General features: G+C 34.2%; 1 protein-coding gene across 5 annotated transcripts in view; it reads left to right on the top strand.

Moving 5' to 3' along the window:
* Akap11 (A-kinase anchoring protein 11) overlaps positions 1–19,663 on the top strand; it is a 53,377-nt gene that overhangs the window by 28,033 nt on the left and 5,681 nt on the right. For 4 of the 5 annotated variants that reach the window (XM_047552409.1, XM_047552412.1, XM_047552408.1 and 1 more), the window contains 5 exons: positions 290–4,778; positions 8,039–8,194; positions 14,602–14,685; positions 15,450–15,496; positions 18,274–18,434. In XM_047552409.1, the coding sequence (XP_047408365.1) occupies positions 290–4,778; positions 8,039–8,194; positions 14,602–14,685; positions 15,450–15,496; positions 18,274–18,434 (4,937 nt within the window). The remainder of the gene's footprint in view (positions 1–289; positions 4,779–8,038; positions 8,195–14,601; positions 14,686–15,449; positions 15,497–18,273; positions 18,435–19,663) is intronic. The other variant, XM_047552413.1, reaches the window with a different exon arrangement.

The raw sequence follows: 19,663 nt of genomic DNA, 5'->3' as shown, positions 1-19,663 counted from the left end.
CAAATGTCAGAAGAGTTAGCTGGCAAAGTCATTGTAGTAATGTTTCTAACATGTATGATCGCATGCTAAGAATAGTTATCCCCTTAGGGTAAAATGACATTGCTTTAGTAAAAGGCATATTTGCTTCTGAGTGTTACTTGGAATAAATCATTCCATTTAACAACACAGTATATAAAACATTTACATTGCAAATAAATATTTTCTGTTTAATGCCAATTTATTCCATTGATTTAAGTGTTTAAAGAGTTCTGTTCTAGAATAACTTAATCATTTTATTCTTTACCTACAGGAATAAACATTACTACACTAAGGAGCCAGTGTGATGCTGCTTCTCAGACTATTTCTGGTCACCACTTAGAAACCTGTGATTTAAAGATTATGGTTAGTTCTGGACAGCAGAAGTCATTGGCTAAACCCTCATCTTCTTTAGTAAATATTCTGGGACAGAAAGAACCACCTTCTGTGAAAACTTCAGTCACAACATCAATTTCAGAGCCTTGGATCCAAAGAAGTTTCTATAGGTCATTTAATGCTTCAGATAAAGGTGGTGATACACAGAAAACATTTTTTTCTTCTTCTCCTGCTTACTCATCTGAATCAGAGTGCTCAAGTCCAAGTCCTGTTATTTTCTTGGATGAAGAGGGATATCAAAAAAGTTTAAAAGCAAAACTTGAGCTGCCTAAAATTCCTGTGATGAAAGATGATGTAGAGGATTCAGACTCAGAAGTAAGTGAATTTTTCGATAGTTTTGATCAGTTTGATGAACTAGAACAAACTTCAGAGACTTCTTGTATATTTATAAAAGATCCTGTCATAGGGAAGTCATCTCAGAAGAAAGGACACAAACATGAGAAGTCTTGTATGAATCCTCAGAAATTCAAGTTTGATCGTCCAGCTCTTCCAGCTAACGTTAGGAAGCCAACTCCTCGTAAACCAGAATCTCCATATGGTAACCTGTGTGATACTCCAGATTCTCCTCGCCCTGTCAAGGCATCAGGGGAAGATAGTGGTCTGTTTAGCCCTATTCGATCCTCTGCTTTTAGTCCTCTTGGAAGCTGTACTCCTGCTGAATGTTTTTGCCAAACAGATATTGGTGGAGATAGGATTCATGAAAGTCATGATTCTATTTATTACACCTATGAAGATTATGCAAATAACATTTCTTGTGAAGTACTAGACTCAGTTCTTCATGCCCAACATACTGATGCAATGTCAAATATTAATGGTACTAACAGGGGAGAAAGTAAGACTGTGGCTTTTAAGCATGGAAGCCTTGATCATAAAGGTAAACCTAAAAATAAATCTTCAATGATTAAAGATAGCATTCAGAAATTTGCAGCAGATCTTGTAGAAAGAAGCTTTGGCAGTGCATTTAAAGACTTACAGAAAGGAGTCTCTTCGTGTACCAATGTATTGTGCCATTTAGCTATCAAATTGACATCATCTGTTTTTCAGATGGCATTTAATGAACTGAGAAGGCAGCGTGCATTTTCTCTGAAAGAACGTGCCATTAGTGGGCTGGCCAATTTTTTGGTGAATGAAGCCTTATCAAATGCCTTAAAGGATTTACAGTATGTAAAGAAGCAGATGTTTACAAACACAGTTGCTAGGTTTGCTGCAGATCTTGCTGAAGAGCTTGTTTTTGAAGGCATCATGGAAGTGTGTCAGTTTTCATACCCTCCAACACCTGCATCTCCACAGTGTCAGTCATTTGACTTTGAAAACAAAATAGTGAAGTCATATGCAAAAGATTTGTCCGAGTCTGTAATACAGGAAGCATTCATTGAGCTCTCACAAGTTAATGTGCCTTTCACAACTAAGGCAGCAGTTAGTGTGTCTACAGATAACATCAAGTATGTGAATGCAGAAAGTGTAGTACCATCAACACAGACCTTCACGTTTTCCCCATCTTTTAACAATCAAGCAATTATGGTGACAAAACCAATGCAGGAATATAAAAAGGAGTATACAGTGCAGCAGGCCTTGTTTTGTACTTCAGGAATTGTCACTTCCATACCAGTGCCCTTGGCAGGAAGTGCCCTTCTCCCATATCATATTTCCTCTACCTTATATCAGGCAAAGTCTCAACTGTCATTTGATGACAGTAATTTAAATGGTGATTCTATACAAGCACATATTACCACAAAAAACAAAGAAGAAGTAGCTTGCCTCAGAAATATTTGTTTACCTTCAGAACACAATCCAGGTGACCAGAATGATTTTAAACCAACTCATAATGATGTTGAAATGCAAAGTTCCTCAAAATTATCAAGCGATCCTGTGATTATTAGCAACTTCTCTGCAGCAATGGTGCATACAATAGTAAATGAAACTTTAGAGTCAATGACATCATTTGATGTTACAAAAACGATTGATGAACACACAGATTGTTTAACTGAAACAATGAATGGAAAAACCTCTCCTTTTTCCCAGTGCGATCAAGCAACCCAACAGAGTGAAGTTAGCAATAAGGACATGTTTGCTGAACGATTGTCTAAATCTATTATTAAACATTCCATAGATAAAAGCAAAGCAGTGATCCCAAATGTAGATAAAAATATAGTACATAAGGAAGGCTTGTTTGTACCAGGAGAAGAATCAAAGTTGACTTTGGCAAAGTTCCCCAAATTTCTTGAGGCTCAAGATCACTTAACTCATTGTTCAATTTCAGTTGGAAAGGATTGTGTTCCAGAATATAAAGATTCTGTCACTGATGGATTTTCTGCAGAGACTCTACCACCTTGTCCAATAATGGCAAGTCAGAAACCCGATTTGAAGGAACCTGCTAAGGATAAACCAGTAAAAAAGCATAATTTGAATAATACAGCACTTGAAACTTTGTCTTTTGGACAGGAAAGCCCTTTTCATAACTCACATACTTTCTCTTCTACAGTCCTTACCTGTGCTGATGGTTTACATGTTGAAGATAAACAGAAAATCAGAGACAGAAATGTAACACCTGATACTCCTCCATCAACTCCTCTGTTACCATCTCAGGCTAGTTCTGAGTGGGATATCAAGAAGTTAACCAAAAAACTCAAGGGGGAATTAGCCAAAGAATTTGCACCGGCTACACCACCTTCTACACCTCACAACTCATCTGTTTGTAGTTTATCTGAAAATGAACAAAATACTATAGAAAAAGAAGAGTTCATGTTGAAACTCATGAGATCTCTTTCAGAAGAAGTTGAAAGTAGTGAAGGTGAAGAGCATCCAGAAATGGATGTGAAGTCAGAGCACTCAGGAAAGAAAGTTCAGTTTGCAGAAGCTTTAGCTACCCACATTATTTCCCTTGCAACTGAAATGGCAGCCTCTCATTTGGATCATAAAATAACTCAAGAACCTGAGGTTCAAAGTCCTTGTTTAAATTTGGGAAATCAACAATTTGTATCACCTACGCTTTTGAGTCATTCAGATGCAAATTTACAGACCTGCAATTTTGCAGGTGATATGGCAGCAGAGGTCATTGCAGAAGCCGAGGAAATAGCAAAAGTTAGAAGCTGTGTACTTTTCAGGCAAAAGAAGAATAGTCATATTGATGGAGAACAAGATTATGGATTGGAAGAGAAGTTGGAAACTGAAGTATTAGCACACCCAAGAGAAGCAGATTCATTTATTCTTTCATTACCACCAACTTCTTGTATGCCAGGTCTGACATATAAGTATCCCAGCTGTGAAAGTGTGACAGATGAATATGCAGGTCATGTTATCCATATACTGAAACAGGAAGGTGGGAATGGCGAGTTAATAATGGATCAGTATGCCAACAGGCTTGCTTATCGATCTGTTAAGTCAGGATTACATGAAGCCGTCAAGACAGCTAAAACGAAGTGCTATTCAAAAATGTTCCCTCTGCAAAGCTCACAGTGGAAAAACAGCAACGAACTGTTAATATTCTCAAATAAAGAGAACCACCAAGAAGGAGATAAAAAACTACAAAGAAAAAGAAATGGAGGTGACCTTTGTAAAAATCAAAGTTGTCAAAGGACACAGGATACATGTAGAAATGAGCACTCTGAACTGTGTGGTTTTTCGGCCTCTCTTTCTCACACCATTACAAGAGATGTTAAAAAAGAGCTAATAGCACCTACAATTGACTTGCCAAAATCCTTAACAGATTCTTGCCTTTTTGAAAAATCCGGATGTATTGAAGATACTGAATGTCTTACCAAACCAGAGTTTCCTAAGTCTCTTCAGCCTTCCTCACAAAATCATGGATTTTACCATAGTACAGGTAGCTTAAGTGGATATGGATGTGGAGAGAATGTTGTTCAAGCTATAGAACAGTATGCTAAAAAAGTAGTAGATGATACTCTAGAGCTAAGTCTAGGATCCACAGTTTTCCAAGTGTCTGAGACAACAAGATCAGTGGATAGGATCACTTATGCAGAGAAATTGTCACCTCTTATAAATCAAGCTTGCAGATATTGTGACCTTAAAGAACTCCACGATTGTACTGGAAATTCATCTCAGTACTTTTCCAAACAGAGTTCACATGCTACAAATAAGCCAGTTTCAAATACAAAATTTGGCAGCATCTATCGGAAATCTAGAATTTTTCATCTTGATGTCCCTCAAATTCATGTTAATCTTGATAAAAAGACAGTGCTTGCTGAGAAGATAGTTGCTGAAGCTATTGAAAAAGCAGAGAGAGAGCTAAGCAATACCAGTTTGGCAGCTGATAGTGGCATTGGACAAGATGGCATTAGCTTTGCTGAAAGTCTTACCACAGAAATAATGATGTCAGCCATGACGAATGTTGGACATGCTGTCAGCAGGTAAGTCTTTTTGGTCTTAAGATGAAATGAAAAATTAAATTTGATTATGTCTTAGGTCCTGTTCATGAAATTATGATTATTTTAACCCTAAATCAACAGAAATTTTTCCCATTGCATTTGTGTGTGGTTTCATATCCTCCATATGACTTTAATGTATTTTGTGTTCTGATCCTTTTCGGGGAAAGGTAACATCCATTTACAGGGCTGGAAGATGGAGGTTAGAGAAGATACTCACCTTGTTCAAGTTCATGGAGCTCTGAAGTGTAGGTAAAGCTGAGTCAAAGAAACAACTGGAGAATTTTATAGAGTAAATATAGTCTATTGTCATATTAATTTACTACTGTTAGATTTTTGTATGGTGTTCTTTTTCCTGTTTGTGAAGGCAAGTTTCTTATGAAGAACATGGTATAATCAAACTGCTCTGAGGAATAAAACAACATTCTCCAAATATTTCTACCAGAGACACTGCCCCTCTTGATCAGTTCACAACCTAAAGGGTTCTGATGATTCTAGTGTCCTTTCCTTATGTAACTGTCTCTTTTGCTTCAAAATTCTAACAAATTGATGAACATTTTCACTTTTAGCTTTTTTCCTCAGAAAACATAAGGACTAACCCATGTTAGTAGTTTGCAGGATTATTATTTGCAAGTCCTAGTGCAGAGAGAAAATGAATTGAGGTGGAACTTAGTTGAGCCACATAATATAGCAGATTTTTGAGTAACGTTTGTCAAACTCATGACCAAGACTGCCTCTTTTCTTGACTGTCCTTAAATAGAGATGCAGTTTGGTCAGGACTCTTGAATCCAGTTGTTCCATAGCATCCTCTTGGGAGGAGAGATGCTCTGTTTCTGGGGAATAAAGCCAGGTCTCTGTTTGCCTTAATCAGGCAGCCTCCAGATCAGAGGCTGGTGGACTACAGTCTGTGGGCCTCTTGTGGCCTACTACTAATTTTTATATGGACCACAAGCTCAGAATAGTTTTTACATTTTAAGAAATGGTTTACAAAAATCAAAAGAATATTTTGTGACATGAAATTCAAATTTCAGTCTTCATAAATAATGCTTATTGGAATATCCATACTCATTAATTTGTATATTTTCTGTGACTACCTTTTTTGCTAAAATAGGAGTTGAGTAGTTGTAGCAGAGACTTATAGGCAGCAAGACCTAAGTATTTACTCTTTGACCCTTTAAAGCAAAAGTTTGTGAACCTCTGTTATGACTTCCTGTTAGATGATAAATACATAATACGTAGTTAATAAAAATTAAAAATAAGTAAATGATAGCGAGCTAGGCTTTTTTTTTTTTTTTTTAAACAATTGATGGAACTTTCTTCTTTCCTCATACAAGTGGCCTCAGGTTATTTTAACATCCTCTATCCCTCTTCCCACCCTTTCCCACTCACCATCCCAACTAATGGAGGAACTCTCTAGATTAGTGTTTCTTTCTAAGACATCATTCTTAGGACCTAGCCAATACCTTTGCTGTTCCTTCTCCAGTATACTTACTTTCCTTCTTAGAGCTAGTAGACAGGCCCCTGAAGTTCTTCTTGTAAGTCAACTTTTCATGATGGTATTTACAGACAATATTACTTTATGGTTCTTTTTCTGTTTCTCTTAACTGTGCTAGAGTTCTATAAGTGCTGACTATTAAAAATTGACTCTGGTGTGTATAGTTTGCTATTTCACATCTATTTCTGAAGTTAAAATTTTTTTGCCTTTCAAGCATGAAGAGGGATTTATTAAGATGGATTAGTCTTCAAGACATTATTTAGTTTATTTCACTAGTGTCCCTTTTAACTGTATATTTATAAATGGTAATATATCACAAAGCTTTAATGTTCATATGGGTAACATGTAAATGTCTAATGGGAAACTAAATGATATGGTACATTTTTGGAAAAACAAATCATCTAGATTGTATTCTGAGCTATTATTTCTGGGCCAAAAATCACCTAGCAGTCATTAAAAACTCTTCTTTGGACCTCATCCTGGGAGTCATTTCCATAAGAATGTGGCATGTATCCAGAAAAATATCAAAAAGAACAAAATATTGCTCTATTATTATTCAGAACTATAGTGTACTTGATTTAGAATGTCCAATATAAATCAAGTGGGTATATCTTAAAAACAAAAGAATTTTCCCTATAGAAGGAGAGTACTTCAGGGCCTATTATATGCACTGGGGATATAGAAGGGAGTAAAACACACAAAATTTGTTTCTCTTAGAGTTTATTATAGTGGAATAAGGTAGACCCTAAATAAGTAAAATATGTTGTATGTTCCATAGTATCAAGTGCTTCAGGGGAAAAATAAAGCAAGGGAAGGAATTAGAGTTTTGGTGGTGGCAGTGGGCAGCAACAGTTGGGGGTGGCTTGTAGTTTTGAATAAATAGATAGCAGGGCAAGAATAACTGGCAAAGTAACATTTGAGTGAAGTGCCAAAGGTGAAGAGAGCCTGAGTCATGTGGGAATCACACGGAACTGTGTTCCTGTAAAAGGAGTGGGACTGCATGATTCAGAAACAACAGGCTTATGTTACTGAAGAAGAGTGAGCCAGGAATATGGAAGGTGATGAAGTGGACATTATGAGAAAGGACTGGCTAGTATGTTGTAAAGGATTTGAGCTCTCAGTCTGGTAAGAAGCCATTGGATACTTTTCAATGAGAAGACTGACATTATTCCTTTTTATGTTTAAAAACATCACTTTAAACTACCATGTTGAGAATAATACATAGAAGGGGCAATTATAATAGTTAAGCAATGAATGAACTTTTTTTGTGATGATGTAATAAAAAATATAAATGTTTATTTGGGGGAAAAAACAAGAATGAAAAGAGTTAATGATCCATGCTCAAAATCCATGACTAGTTTGTATGTAGGCTTGATTGACACTACTAGAATTCCTTGAGTTACTTACTTTGTTCTTAAAACCAAAAAGAGGCTCCTTTATTCCAACTTAATACTGTTTTACAAAGTAGATGATCAACTTAGGAACTTATACTCATAGTATTCCAGTTGAAAATATGAACTGCTTTAATCAGAATTTGTATAAATGATGCACAAAGAATGGATCCATACTACATTATTGGGTATCCCAGTTATGTTTGAAGTTAATATGCTATCCTACAAAGTCTCGTTATTAACAGACTCATCTAACTCTAAATATCATCTCTTGTTTTTGTCATCTGTCATTAGTTTAATAATCTAATAGTTGAGATCTGTGATGCTTTTGGTGTGATATTATTATTTTCTTTTCTTAGTTCAAAAGAAATAGAAGACTTTCAATCAATTGAGTCATTTGGTAGCCAGCAGATGAATCTCAGTATCGGTGATGACAGCACTGGTAGCTGGTCCAATTTAAGTTTTGAGGATGAACACCAAGATGAAAGCAGCAGTTTTCATCATCTGAGTGAAAGGTAACTAAAATTTTGTGTACATTGTGTAGTTTAGGTCCTTGAAGCGAGCTATAAATTTACACTGAGTATTATTTAAAAACCCTAAATTTGGAAATGTTATTACTCTGAAAATCCTTTTTATTCACAACATGTGTCTAAAGCTTTGTGATACTTGTTAAATACAGTAGTTACTTGAGCTAATGTTCTTTGGGTATGCCAGTAGTTAATTTGAAAATACAGATATTTGATTTTCTTACCTTTTAAACCTTTCACTTTAAAGAGGGTAGTTTTTTTTTTTTCTTCTCATTAGAGGTTAGGAAAAAAGACAATTATCTTTAAAAGGCATCAATATGACTAATTGTTTTTATTAGTTAAAATAGTATATTTTTGCAGGGAAGGGTAAGCCACTTATTGTGCAGTTAGGAACAGAGTCACGAAGCATATGCCAGTTAGGAACAAAGTCATGAAGCATATGCATACTTGAAAGACTGAAAATATACAAACCCATTATAAAAATGTTTTTTTATACCTCAAGACATTTATTTCATATATAACTTTTCTTAGTTAACATTGTTCTTAACAATCTTTGAAATATTTTATTAATTATGATACAATTATTTCTTACATTCTTATCTCTATCTAAAAGTATTCCTGACATATAAATTCTCATGAAATCTCTATCCATATTAGCTGATAATTATCAGTAATAAATATTGTCCATAGTTGAATCTAGGGAGTGGGACGAGTTCTCAAACTACTTACACTATGTCAGAAGGACCCTGAAAGGCTTTCTTGGAATCGACTTACTAGGAAGGTGAAAGGAAGATGACTGGAGAAAGGATGAGGTAGTATAAGAAAAGGAAATGGCCTTTCACCTGTTAGAACACTTCATCTCAGAGTAATTTGTTAGCTGTTTGCATTAGCCACTACTAATATTTTTATAAAGTATTTCTTTTGTCATAGTTTTTAAAAATACCATGTAAAACATTGTATTTCTTAAAATCCAGGTCCAAAAAGATAGTCTTTAAAACTGGTAGAAGCAGATGGAGCAGTATCACAAATCATAGTTTGGTTCTTTTCCATAACTTTATCAAGAATAGAATGTTAACATTTAATTTTTTCTCTTGTCTTTGAGAAGCACAAGCTTCTAGGATTCTTCTGAGGGTTGACATGGTTGCTTAGGAAATTCTGGCATTAAAATAGGAGAACTATTATGAATTGTGCTATATAAACATTAATGTGACTGTTTCACTGTAGTTTGCTGTTTTAAACCCTTTGGATATATACTGAGGAGTGGGATAGCCTAATCAAATGATGATTTCATTCCTAGTTTTTTGAGAAATCTCCATGCTCCTTTCCAGAGTTTGTGCCAATTTGCAGTCCCACTAGCAATGTATGAGTATACCCTTTCCCCCACATCCTTGCCAACATTTATTGTTACTTGTATTCTTAATAATTGCCATCCTGCCTGGAGGGAGATAAATCTCAGTTTAGATTTAATTTGCATTTCTCTAATTGCTGGAGATTTAGAACATTTTTTCCTACATTTGTTGACAATTTGTATTTCTTTTGAGAAATGTCCGTTTAGTTCTTTTGCCCATTTATTGACTGGGTTATTTGTTTTTGAGTTTTTTATATTCTGAACATTAATGCCCTATCTGAGGAGCAAGTGGCAAAGATTTTCTCCCATTTTGTAGACTCTGTCTTCACACTCTTGATTGTTCCTTTGCTGTGAAGAAGCTCTTTAATTTGATGCCATTCCACTTACAGATGTTATTTCTTGCACTTTAACAGTCTTATTAAGGAAGTCACTCCCTGAACTGACATGTTAGAGTGTTGGGCCTACATTTTCTTGTAGCAAGTGCAGGGTTTCTGTTTTAATTCCTAGGTCTTTGATCCACATAGAGTTGAGTTTTGTGCAGGGTGAGAGATAGGGATTAAATTTCATTCTACTACACATGTATTTCCAGTTTCCCCAGTACCATTTGTTAAAAAGATTGCTGTTTCTCCAACATACATTTTTGGCACCTTTGTCTAGTATGAGATAACTATATTTATGTGGGGTTGTCTCTGTGTCTTCTGTTCTATTCCATTGGTTTCCATGCCTGTTTTGGTGCCAGTACTGTGCTCTTTTTGTTACTATAGCTCTGTAGTATAATTTCAGGTCACATATTGTGATGCCTCCTGCTTCACTATTCTTGCTAAGAATTGCTTTGGTTGTTCTGGGTCTCTTTATTTTTCCAAATGAATTTCATGACTGCTTTTTCTATTTCTGTGAAGAATGTTATTGGAATTTTGATGGAAATTACATTGAATCTGTATAGTGCTTTTGATAGTATGGCAATTTTGACAATATTAATCCTGTCTATCCAAGAACATCTTTCCATCTTTCAACGTCTTTTTCAGTTTCTGTAATGTTCTGTAGTTTTCATTGTAGAGGTCCTTTACCTGTTTCGTTAGATTGATTCGCAAGGTGGTTTTTTTTTTTTTTTTTTGAGGCTATTTGTGAATTGGATGGTTTTCCTAACTTTTTTAGCAGATTCATCATTGATGTAGGAACATGATTGAATTTTGGATGTTGATTTTGAATCCTGCTACTTTGCTAAATTCATTTATGAGCTGTAGAACTCTTCTGGGGGTTTTTTTGGGTCTTCTAAATGTAGGATCATGTCATTGGCAAACAGAAATAATTTTAGCAGCACAGTTCACAGTAGCTAAGCTATGGAGCCAGCTTAGGTGCCCTTTGGATAAATAAAATGTTTATGTACATACAATGGAGTATTACTTAGCCATGACTTTATGGCATTTAAATGCCATATGGCTGTTAAATCAATGGAATTGGAAACTATCCTACTAAATGAAATAAACTGTTCCTCCAAAGTCAAAGGTAGAATATTTTTCTCCTAACATGTAGAAGATATTCTACAATAATGGGATGGGAAGGGATTAAAAAAAGAAAAAGGAAGATCAGTGGACTAGACAAAGGGGAATAAAGGGAAAGGAGGAGGGAGGAGAGATGGAATAAGGAAAGATAATTGAATGAATCTGACCTAACATGTTAGGTCATGTTGTGGAATATATGAATATTCCACAGTGAATCTCACTGACATGTACATACACACATAAGACACTAATTAAAAAAAATTATAAGTCAATAACAGAAAGATACATAGAATAGAGGGAAAGGAACAGGGGGTAGGAAGAAGGAAGGGGAAGTACTGGGGACTGAATTAGAACAAATTATATTCCATACTTTTATAATTATGTCAAAATGAATTCTGTTGTCGTGTGTAACTACAAAGAACCAATGTAAAGAACTAAAAAAACTAAATAAAAAAAAATAAAGAGAACTATTGATGGAGGCCAGTGGCCGTAAGAGGAGTTATACCCAGTAGAACAACTCTGTGCAAGGAGTTTTAACTAGGTAATTTAATAAGGGGGAGCAGTCAAACAATTCTGTCCTTCATTTTATCCTCTTAATTAGCATTATTTTGTCAATCCTGTAGAATATTCATTTGTGAATGACTCATAAACAAGGATGAAAAGATAAATCCCATTAATGAAATCAAGACTGACTCAGGCTGAGGTTAAAATATTTATACTTAACAAGAGTAAATACATTTAGGTTCCAAAACTAATTATTTGAACTCAAGAGATCAAGGAAGCAAATCTGGCTTCATAGTATTTTGTCAAAAAAGTCCTGTGTTTCAGTTGACCACAGTCTTAATATGAACTAATGATTTAATGTGGTATTAAGATTCTGGCAGAAAGAAAAAGATAGTGGGGCTCATCCTGGGTTGGTGGTGTGTTTCTTGGAAATAATTTCCAGAGCCTCACCTTCAGAGATTGATTCATTAGGTCAGTTGAGAGTCCTGAAAATCCACTTGCTTGATAAACCTCTTAGATGATTTAATTGCAATCTAAAGAGATTGCTTTACATTTTGTATCTTTGGATGACATTTACTTTTGCTACAGACATCAAGGTGGGAGGTAAACACCTTGCACTTTCACTCTAGGTAGGAAATTCAATAGATGGCAACAATTATTTATTTATTTGGGATGCCAACCCAGTGCTTCACATGTGCTAGGTAAGTCCTCTACCACTGAGCCATAACCCCAGCCCCCTGGCAACAGTTATTAAAAACAGTAAATTCAGGTTTTCAGTAAGTGTTTAGGAGGATTATATTACTTAGTCTAAGAGAACTGGTTTGTGAATCTCAAATATTTCAAGTGACTTTGACTATTACAAGTTATGTGACTGAACTTGCAGAATTCTTGAAGTATTTTGTATGAGATGTGACAGAATTAATAGTAGTTTTCCTATGACTGAAATCCACAATTAATAATTCTAGTCCTTGACTACCATTAGTTTGAGGGCATAAGTATGCCTGTTCTAGACAAAGGAAATACGAAAAAAAAAAAAAAAGGCAGAAAAGAAATTGATGGAAGTGATAAAATGTTTCAAGAATGAAATAGGATATTGTGTGAAGGTTTTTTTTGTGGAGGTGGGGGCGTGGGTACTAGGGATTGAATTCAGGGGCACTTGATCACTGAGCCACATTCCCAGCCTATTTTGTATTTTATTTACAGACAGGGTCTCGCTGAGTTGCTTAGCCCCTCACTTTTGCTCAGGCTGGCTTTGAGTTCATGTTCCTCCCTCCTGTCTTAGCCTCCCAAGCTCGCCAACGTGCCTGGCGATTTTTTTTTTTAATGTTGGGATGGAGGGTTCATGTCTTCCAGCTTACTCAGGCTAGTCCTGGTTTATTTCTGCTGTTCTGGCATAATTTTTAATGGTGTCTTACATTTTCAAGTGTCCTAGTTAGATGAAAAATTATATTGTCACCTCAGTTAAAAGTGGCTTTTTATAAATAACTGACCTTAAGGCTAGCCCATTTTGAGGAGCAAGTGTGGAGGAGATGAGCTGAAAGGGATTTTGAATTTTAAGTCTTTACATTATTTAGTTGTTATTTGTTTTCATGTTCATCTAATGCTTATAGTGGTATTATTATTAATTAAATGGGGAAAGCATTATTATTATTAGGATATGGGTAAGAATTTTAATTTAGTAAATTTTTTGCATTTGATAATATTATTGCTATAAGTACAGTGTTTGAGATCATTAATCTTCTCTTTCTCTTTGGCTCATAGCTGTTTCTCCATTCTATATTTCTATATTTTCTCATTTTTAGTTTGTCTGACAACAGACTGTATAGATAAAACTCTTGGTTGTTTTGATACTTTTATAATAGAGCTATATTTGTTTGAACATATGTTAAAAGACTTCAGTTTTAACTTTTTTTCTCTAATGTATCCATGGTTTGTGACAATTTGACACTGTTAGTGTGAATACAGATATGTAAATTATTTGAGATTGATTGGAAACTGTTTAGAACTTTAATCATCTTTTTTGCTAAACTTGTCAACATTTACTGATACACATGAAATGATTTAATGTTCATTTTTTTAGAAACAAAATTTCATTTTATATAAATATTAATTTTTTGTAATTGCCTAGCCTAATATTGGGAGATATAGCTGCTTATCACTGCAAACTAATGTGCTTACTAATTATTTTAATAATTAGGAATGATTAGAATTTGTAAAAATTGCATGTTGAAGGCTTTAATCTGAAAAATTGAATTTAATTTTGTTTCTGAACATCATTGCTTTTTAAAAAATTGCTTTGCTGCTGTTGTAGAATATAGTTGCTCTCTTCTTCTTTTGGTTAGGTAGTGTAAGAAGTTATCTGTGTGTGGTATCAGTGTTTGGCGGATCAGACAAATGTGATTAAGCCTTGGTTATTCTAGCTTTATTCTGAAGAAAATGTACGTTATTTGCCACCTACCGAATTATACATAATGCGTGAAAAGTAATTGACATAATAAGAATATTTTAAAACCAGAAAACGATGTCTGTTTGACACTGTTTTGGTTCATCCATCCTATCTCTTCCATATTCTCACCCAACCCAGTAGTTTTACACCCAAGCCAATAGTTTAACTTTGTCTTAAAAATTGAAGAAAGAATCTTAATCTTTTTTGTTTTCTTTTTAAGCTTTATGCAAACGGAAGTGTATTACCTTTTTTACAAATTGTATCCTAAGATTGGCTATGAAAATTAATTTCATCACCCATTCATCTCCTGTCTTGAAAATCATTCTGTTGTCTTTATCTGCAAAATAAATGTAAGCTTAGAAGAATTTTCATGATGTATGGAGGATAAAGAAAAAACTTTTGAGTCTTTGACCCTGTCAGGTACCCTTTAGAGTAGCAGTGATGACGTCTCGTCTGCTCAGTGGATGGATGCCACTCTATTGTGGCAGCTTCAGGACATGCACAGTTATCAAGGACAGAAGCTGTTCCAAGGAAAACCAAGGTGGTCTTTACTATTCACTACTAGTTCAGCTCTGTTCTTTTCTTCCTCCGGCAGTAATGGTAACAGCAGTAGCTGGAGCAGTCTTGGTTTAGAAGGAGATTTGTATGAGGACAATTTATCCTTTCCAACATCAGACAGGTTGGTCCAGTCTAGAAACTTAAAAACTGATGAGTCTTTCACCACTAATGCATGATGTCATATTCTTAAGAGAATGTGGGTTACAGTACCAGTATTTATCAACCTGCTTTTCTCCTGTATTTTGACATGATTCTGCTTGATAAATTTACATCTAATGAAGCAATTCAACTATGCTAAGATATGACTGACATCTAATTGCAAAATGTGTGACTGTATGCATGTGTTCTCTGCTTGCTATTTTTCATTCTACCAATTATTATTTCATTAAAAAGAGCTTGCTTCCTACAGGATTTCTGTTGGGTTTTTTTTTTTTTTTTCATATGTAGTTTTATTTCATGTATAATGAAAGCATGGGAAAAATGTTTTTATTGTGTTAAATATATATGTAAGTGGCATCAATAGAAGTGCTATTTTTTTTATTCACGAATTCTATAATATTCAAATGCCATATTATCTAAAATCAAATTAGAATAGTTTAGCTTTAAATTATTTTAAATCCAATTTTATTAAGAAATTACTTGACTTTAAACATCATGGTAAGTTAGGACTTCTTGGTTACTGATAACTTTAGACATCATTTGCAGTTGAGATTTTAACATGAAATGATGTGAGAAGCAAAGCTTCCTTTTTATTGTCATTTCTCCCCTTTCTAAATTGCCATATGTCCTATTGTAACATTCATTCCTTACATTTCCAAGAAGTAGTTTATTAATTATTATTAATTAAGCCCCCTTTTTTTAAATGCTGCTATTTTCTTCAAAAAGTGATGGAGAAGATGAGAAAGATGAAGAGCATGAGGACATTGCAGAAGGTAACTGACTGTTTTTCAAAGAGTTTACTTGTTTTTGTATAAGATTTCCTGGAGGGAGTCTTTTACAGTTTGTATTTGTGCTTCTTTATCAGATAGGCCCTGGGTTATTTGTGGAAACATCACAATCAGAGTATTCTTGAATTAGTTTTCTTTGTCCAGATTTAGGTCCTTTCTGAGCAGTTTGTATTGTTTGGTTGCCACTAGTAGTAATATTTCAGTAAAGACTGAAATATTTTAAAAGAATTATTTCAGTTATTTGAGAAAGAAATATATGATCATCTCTCTGCATTGTTGTCTTTTTCAAAATATAAAAATCTAAAATCCTTACTCATGTTACGATATAATTTGTTACAATTATGGCATATTACTCTCATAGTATTTTTCCTTCTGAACTGGTAATTTTTAGAACTAATGTTTCATGTCAGACTAGCATGAATAAGTAAAAGTTAAAAGATATTTCTAAGTCACCCTGTAACTCTTTTTTCATTCCTTAATTCCAGTTCTGTACTCATACATACATATGTAGGAGGAAAAGCCTTCCTTGATGAACATAGTTCTGAATATCTCAATACTAGATGTCATTGACTTTTAATCCTTAATACATATATTAGAATACCTTGTGGATCTAGAAATTTTTCACAGTGAAATGGAGTTTTCATTGTATTCAGATAATTGTTGAAATTTGCCCCCAAATCATTTTTTCTTAATGATGAAAGTGCTAACAACATCTTCTGTAGAGTAGCACATATAAATAAAATACATTTATACTGTCTCTTTTGAACCAGTGAATTTTTGTTGTTTTTTATAGAAGTAGGCAAACTGAGGAAATGCTGAAAAGAATTCTCGAAATATACTTAATGACTGTTGAATTTCCAGTCAGTTTATTCTTAAAGGTACTTCTTTAGGGAAGTTATGTCCCATTTTTAAGCTAAAATCCTCATTTTAAAGATTATTATTAATTTTATTCTCTTTTGTGTAGTAGATATTAGAAGGTTTTTCTCTTTCAAATATAAAGTCATCATAGAGCAGTATTTTTAGAATTAGCAACAGGCTAGGTTATGCTTGCTTGCTTTTTGTTTACTAAAAATATGTTGACTTTAAAAGTTGTGTACTTTTTCCCAAGTAACACCTGTAGGCAGAGTTATTCCAAAGGCTATATACATGGTATAAATGCATGTGGTAAGTATGAACTAGTATTGCATAACTAACTTTACTGAAGAACTATTAAGGGGAAAGAGATATAAGTTAATATAAATGTAAATTTCATTTTTAAAATTTTCTTTTGACATTATCCAGACTGTTCTAGATTTCTTTTGTGAGTAGGTAGAAATAAGGTTAATTATAAGCAAGTTCATCATTACTCAGCTTTTAAGATTATCATAGGCATTTCTCATTATATAGAACGTTACAGCCACCTTTTTTCAAATTTGTTAAATTAGAGGAGAGATTTATCTGAATTTAGAGAAAGACTAAAAATTTTGAAAATCCTAAGGCAACAAACTTCTTTTTTTTCCCCTTTTTTTTTTAGTGACCTCCCTAAAGAAAGAGCTATTAAGGTTTCCTGTCAGGTCAGGCAACCCTGAACTGGGAAACACTAGTAGTACAGAGAATTTGGTGACCTAGCTTCTAACCCCATGACCTTTGTAGGATTTATAAAATGATTCAGAGACCATGTCTTATACTATAACTATTTTTGAATGAGAATTATTGGAGAGAAGGGAGGGAAGAGATAATAAATTTATTTCTAGAGAATAATATTAACCAAATTTTAAAAATTAAAAATTAGAGGCCAGCATCAATCCTAAAAATGATTTAGTAGTAGTGATCTAGAATGGTTTGCAGACTATAATAGAAAACTAGGGACATCTGTCAATAGCATTTCCATTATTGGTACATATTGGCACCAAATCTACCAGTGTGCCCCAGGAGCTCACCTATTGTGGGGTCAGGGGTCCAGGTCTCAGCAGTCCCTGTTAGTCATCTTTAAGCGAAGTGATAAAACACAGGATCTTGGTCCACAAGTCATTATTTTTGTAGTCACCAGGGAAACATTCTTCTTTGTGTTGAAAACATAATTCTCATTAAACAAGAAAATAAACTTGAGAGCAGCATCTTTTTTATATTAGTCTGTACCAGAAAATTTCATGGTCTGACTTTTGGGATTTAAGTGGTTACATATGACAAACTGCCCCACCTCCACGCTTCACATAAACCTTTTGCTTATAGAATGAAGTGATTATGAGTGTGGAGCCAGATTGCCTGTATTCATATCCTGGCTTAGTGATTTTCCATTGTAAGACTCTGGGTCTCTCTTGACCTGAGAACTTTTACCTGTAAAATAAAGATGATAATACTTATAGGGTGTTTGTGAGAATTAAAGGAGTTCACATATATAAAAACTTTAGAACAATACTTAGGATGTTATACCAAGTGTTTGCTGCTGTTCTTTGAGGTTTGTGTTTCTATTTCATGTTTATTTTGATTGCAGTGATAGCTTAATTTTCTCTCCTTTTACCTGTGGGTCACAATTTGACATAAATTATGGCATTTATATTATTTGAATTCAGTACCTTTGTGCTGTCTTTAAAAGATCAAAGTTATTCCATAGTTTTAGCATTGTTTTTCCCTTTCAAAGAAATATTTTAGTTGATAGTATGACAGTTAAGAAAAGCATTCATTGAAATCTTAAGAAATGCAAAATATCTGTATATGCTTGGGAACCAGAGTATTGAGAGTTGAATTGATGAGTTTCACTTCATATTGTTTGAATTTATTAGGTTTGGAGCAAGATGGAAAGTTTCTGCTAATTACAAACATCGACATGGAACCTTGCACAGTGGACCCCCAGTTAAGGATTATTCTTCAGTGGCTTGTTGCTTCTGAGGCTGAAGTTGCAGAGCTTTATTTTCATGATTCTTCAAAGAAAGAGTTTGTATTAGTAAGTACTTACCTTATGAAGTGATTGTGAGGATACATTTAACAGTATATAATGTTCTTGTCATCTTGTTGGTCTAGTAAATGCCTGTTGGCAAAGTGATTACATGCTTAGGCTGTGAAGTCAACATTTTGGATTCAGTTGTCAGTTCTGCTACTTTCCAGCAATTTAACCTTAGGGAAATTAACCAGTCTAGTTTTCAGTTTCCTTAGTTGTACTATGGAAATTTAAGTATGAAATCTACCTTACAGGGTTTGCAAAGTTTTAATATAATACTGTAAAAAGCAAAATGCTTAGTTTCATGCTGGGCATGCAGTATGTGCTCTAACTTAGATGCCATTAATAAACATTTTATGGGTTCCTATGAAAAAATTGAGTTATTCTCTGTGTTTATTTGATTCATAATTATTCTTAATAATTAATAAGGGTATCACTCTGATAATCCAGTTGCATGCATATACATTTGCGAAGCCAATAAAAGTTTAAGCAAGATACTTTTTTTGAGCGCTTAATATGTGCTAAGCACCTTATTAGTCAAGATTTTCATTTTACAGTCTTCAGGACTTTCCCCTCCCCATAATTGTCTTTATGAAAACTTTGGTTTAGTTTTTTTTTTTTTTTTTTTTTTTTTTGGGTGCTGGGGATCGAACCCAGGGCCTTGTGCTTACAAGGCAAGCACTCTACCAACTGAGCTATCTCCCCAGCCCCTTTGGTTTAGTTTTATAGGGTGTAAAATAGTCTAGCAAATAACCAAGTTAGATGGATTTCAATAATGACAAAAATGGAATACTCCAGTTACTCTTATTTTCTGATTCAGAATTTAGGAAATATTGTTGAGAAAGAAGTATGTGAGAAGACATTATATACATATTTGTGTGTGTGTGTGTGTGTGTGTGTGTGTGTATTTTGTCATTTATTTTTACTTATATTGACTTTTTTTAGTATAGGTTCATGTTTGGAGCAGAAAAAGAAAATAGGACAGAAAGGGGTGCTAAGGAGATGAATTGTCAAGGGAAATTATGGGTAGGAGAATTGTTAGAACTGATCAGGTAGGCAAACATTTTTAAGAATCTGAAGCAGTTTAGAGGCAAGTACAGAATGTCTTTGATAATGAGGATAATAGAAATATTTTGTGTCTTTATGCATGACATACCAGTAATTCTGATACTTTCACTGTTAAATAGAACAAACATTATTACTATAAGCATAAATAGAAAATGAGAGGTAATCAT

This window comes from Sciurus carolinensis, chromosome 5, assembly GCF_902686445.1.
Source record: "Sciurus carolinensis chromosome 5, mSciCar1.2, whole genome shotgun sequence".
Classification (NCBI taxonomy): Eukaryota; Metazoa; Chordata; class Mammalia; order Rodentia; family Sciuridae; genus Sciurus; species Sciurus carolinensis.
Note: the sequence above shows the minus strand (reverse complement) of the source record. Positions and strands in the feature narration are given on the sequence as shown.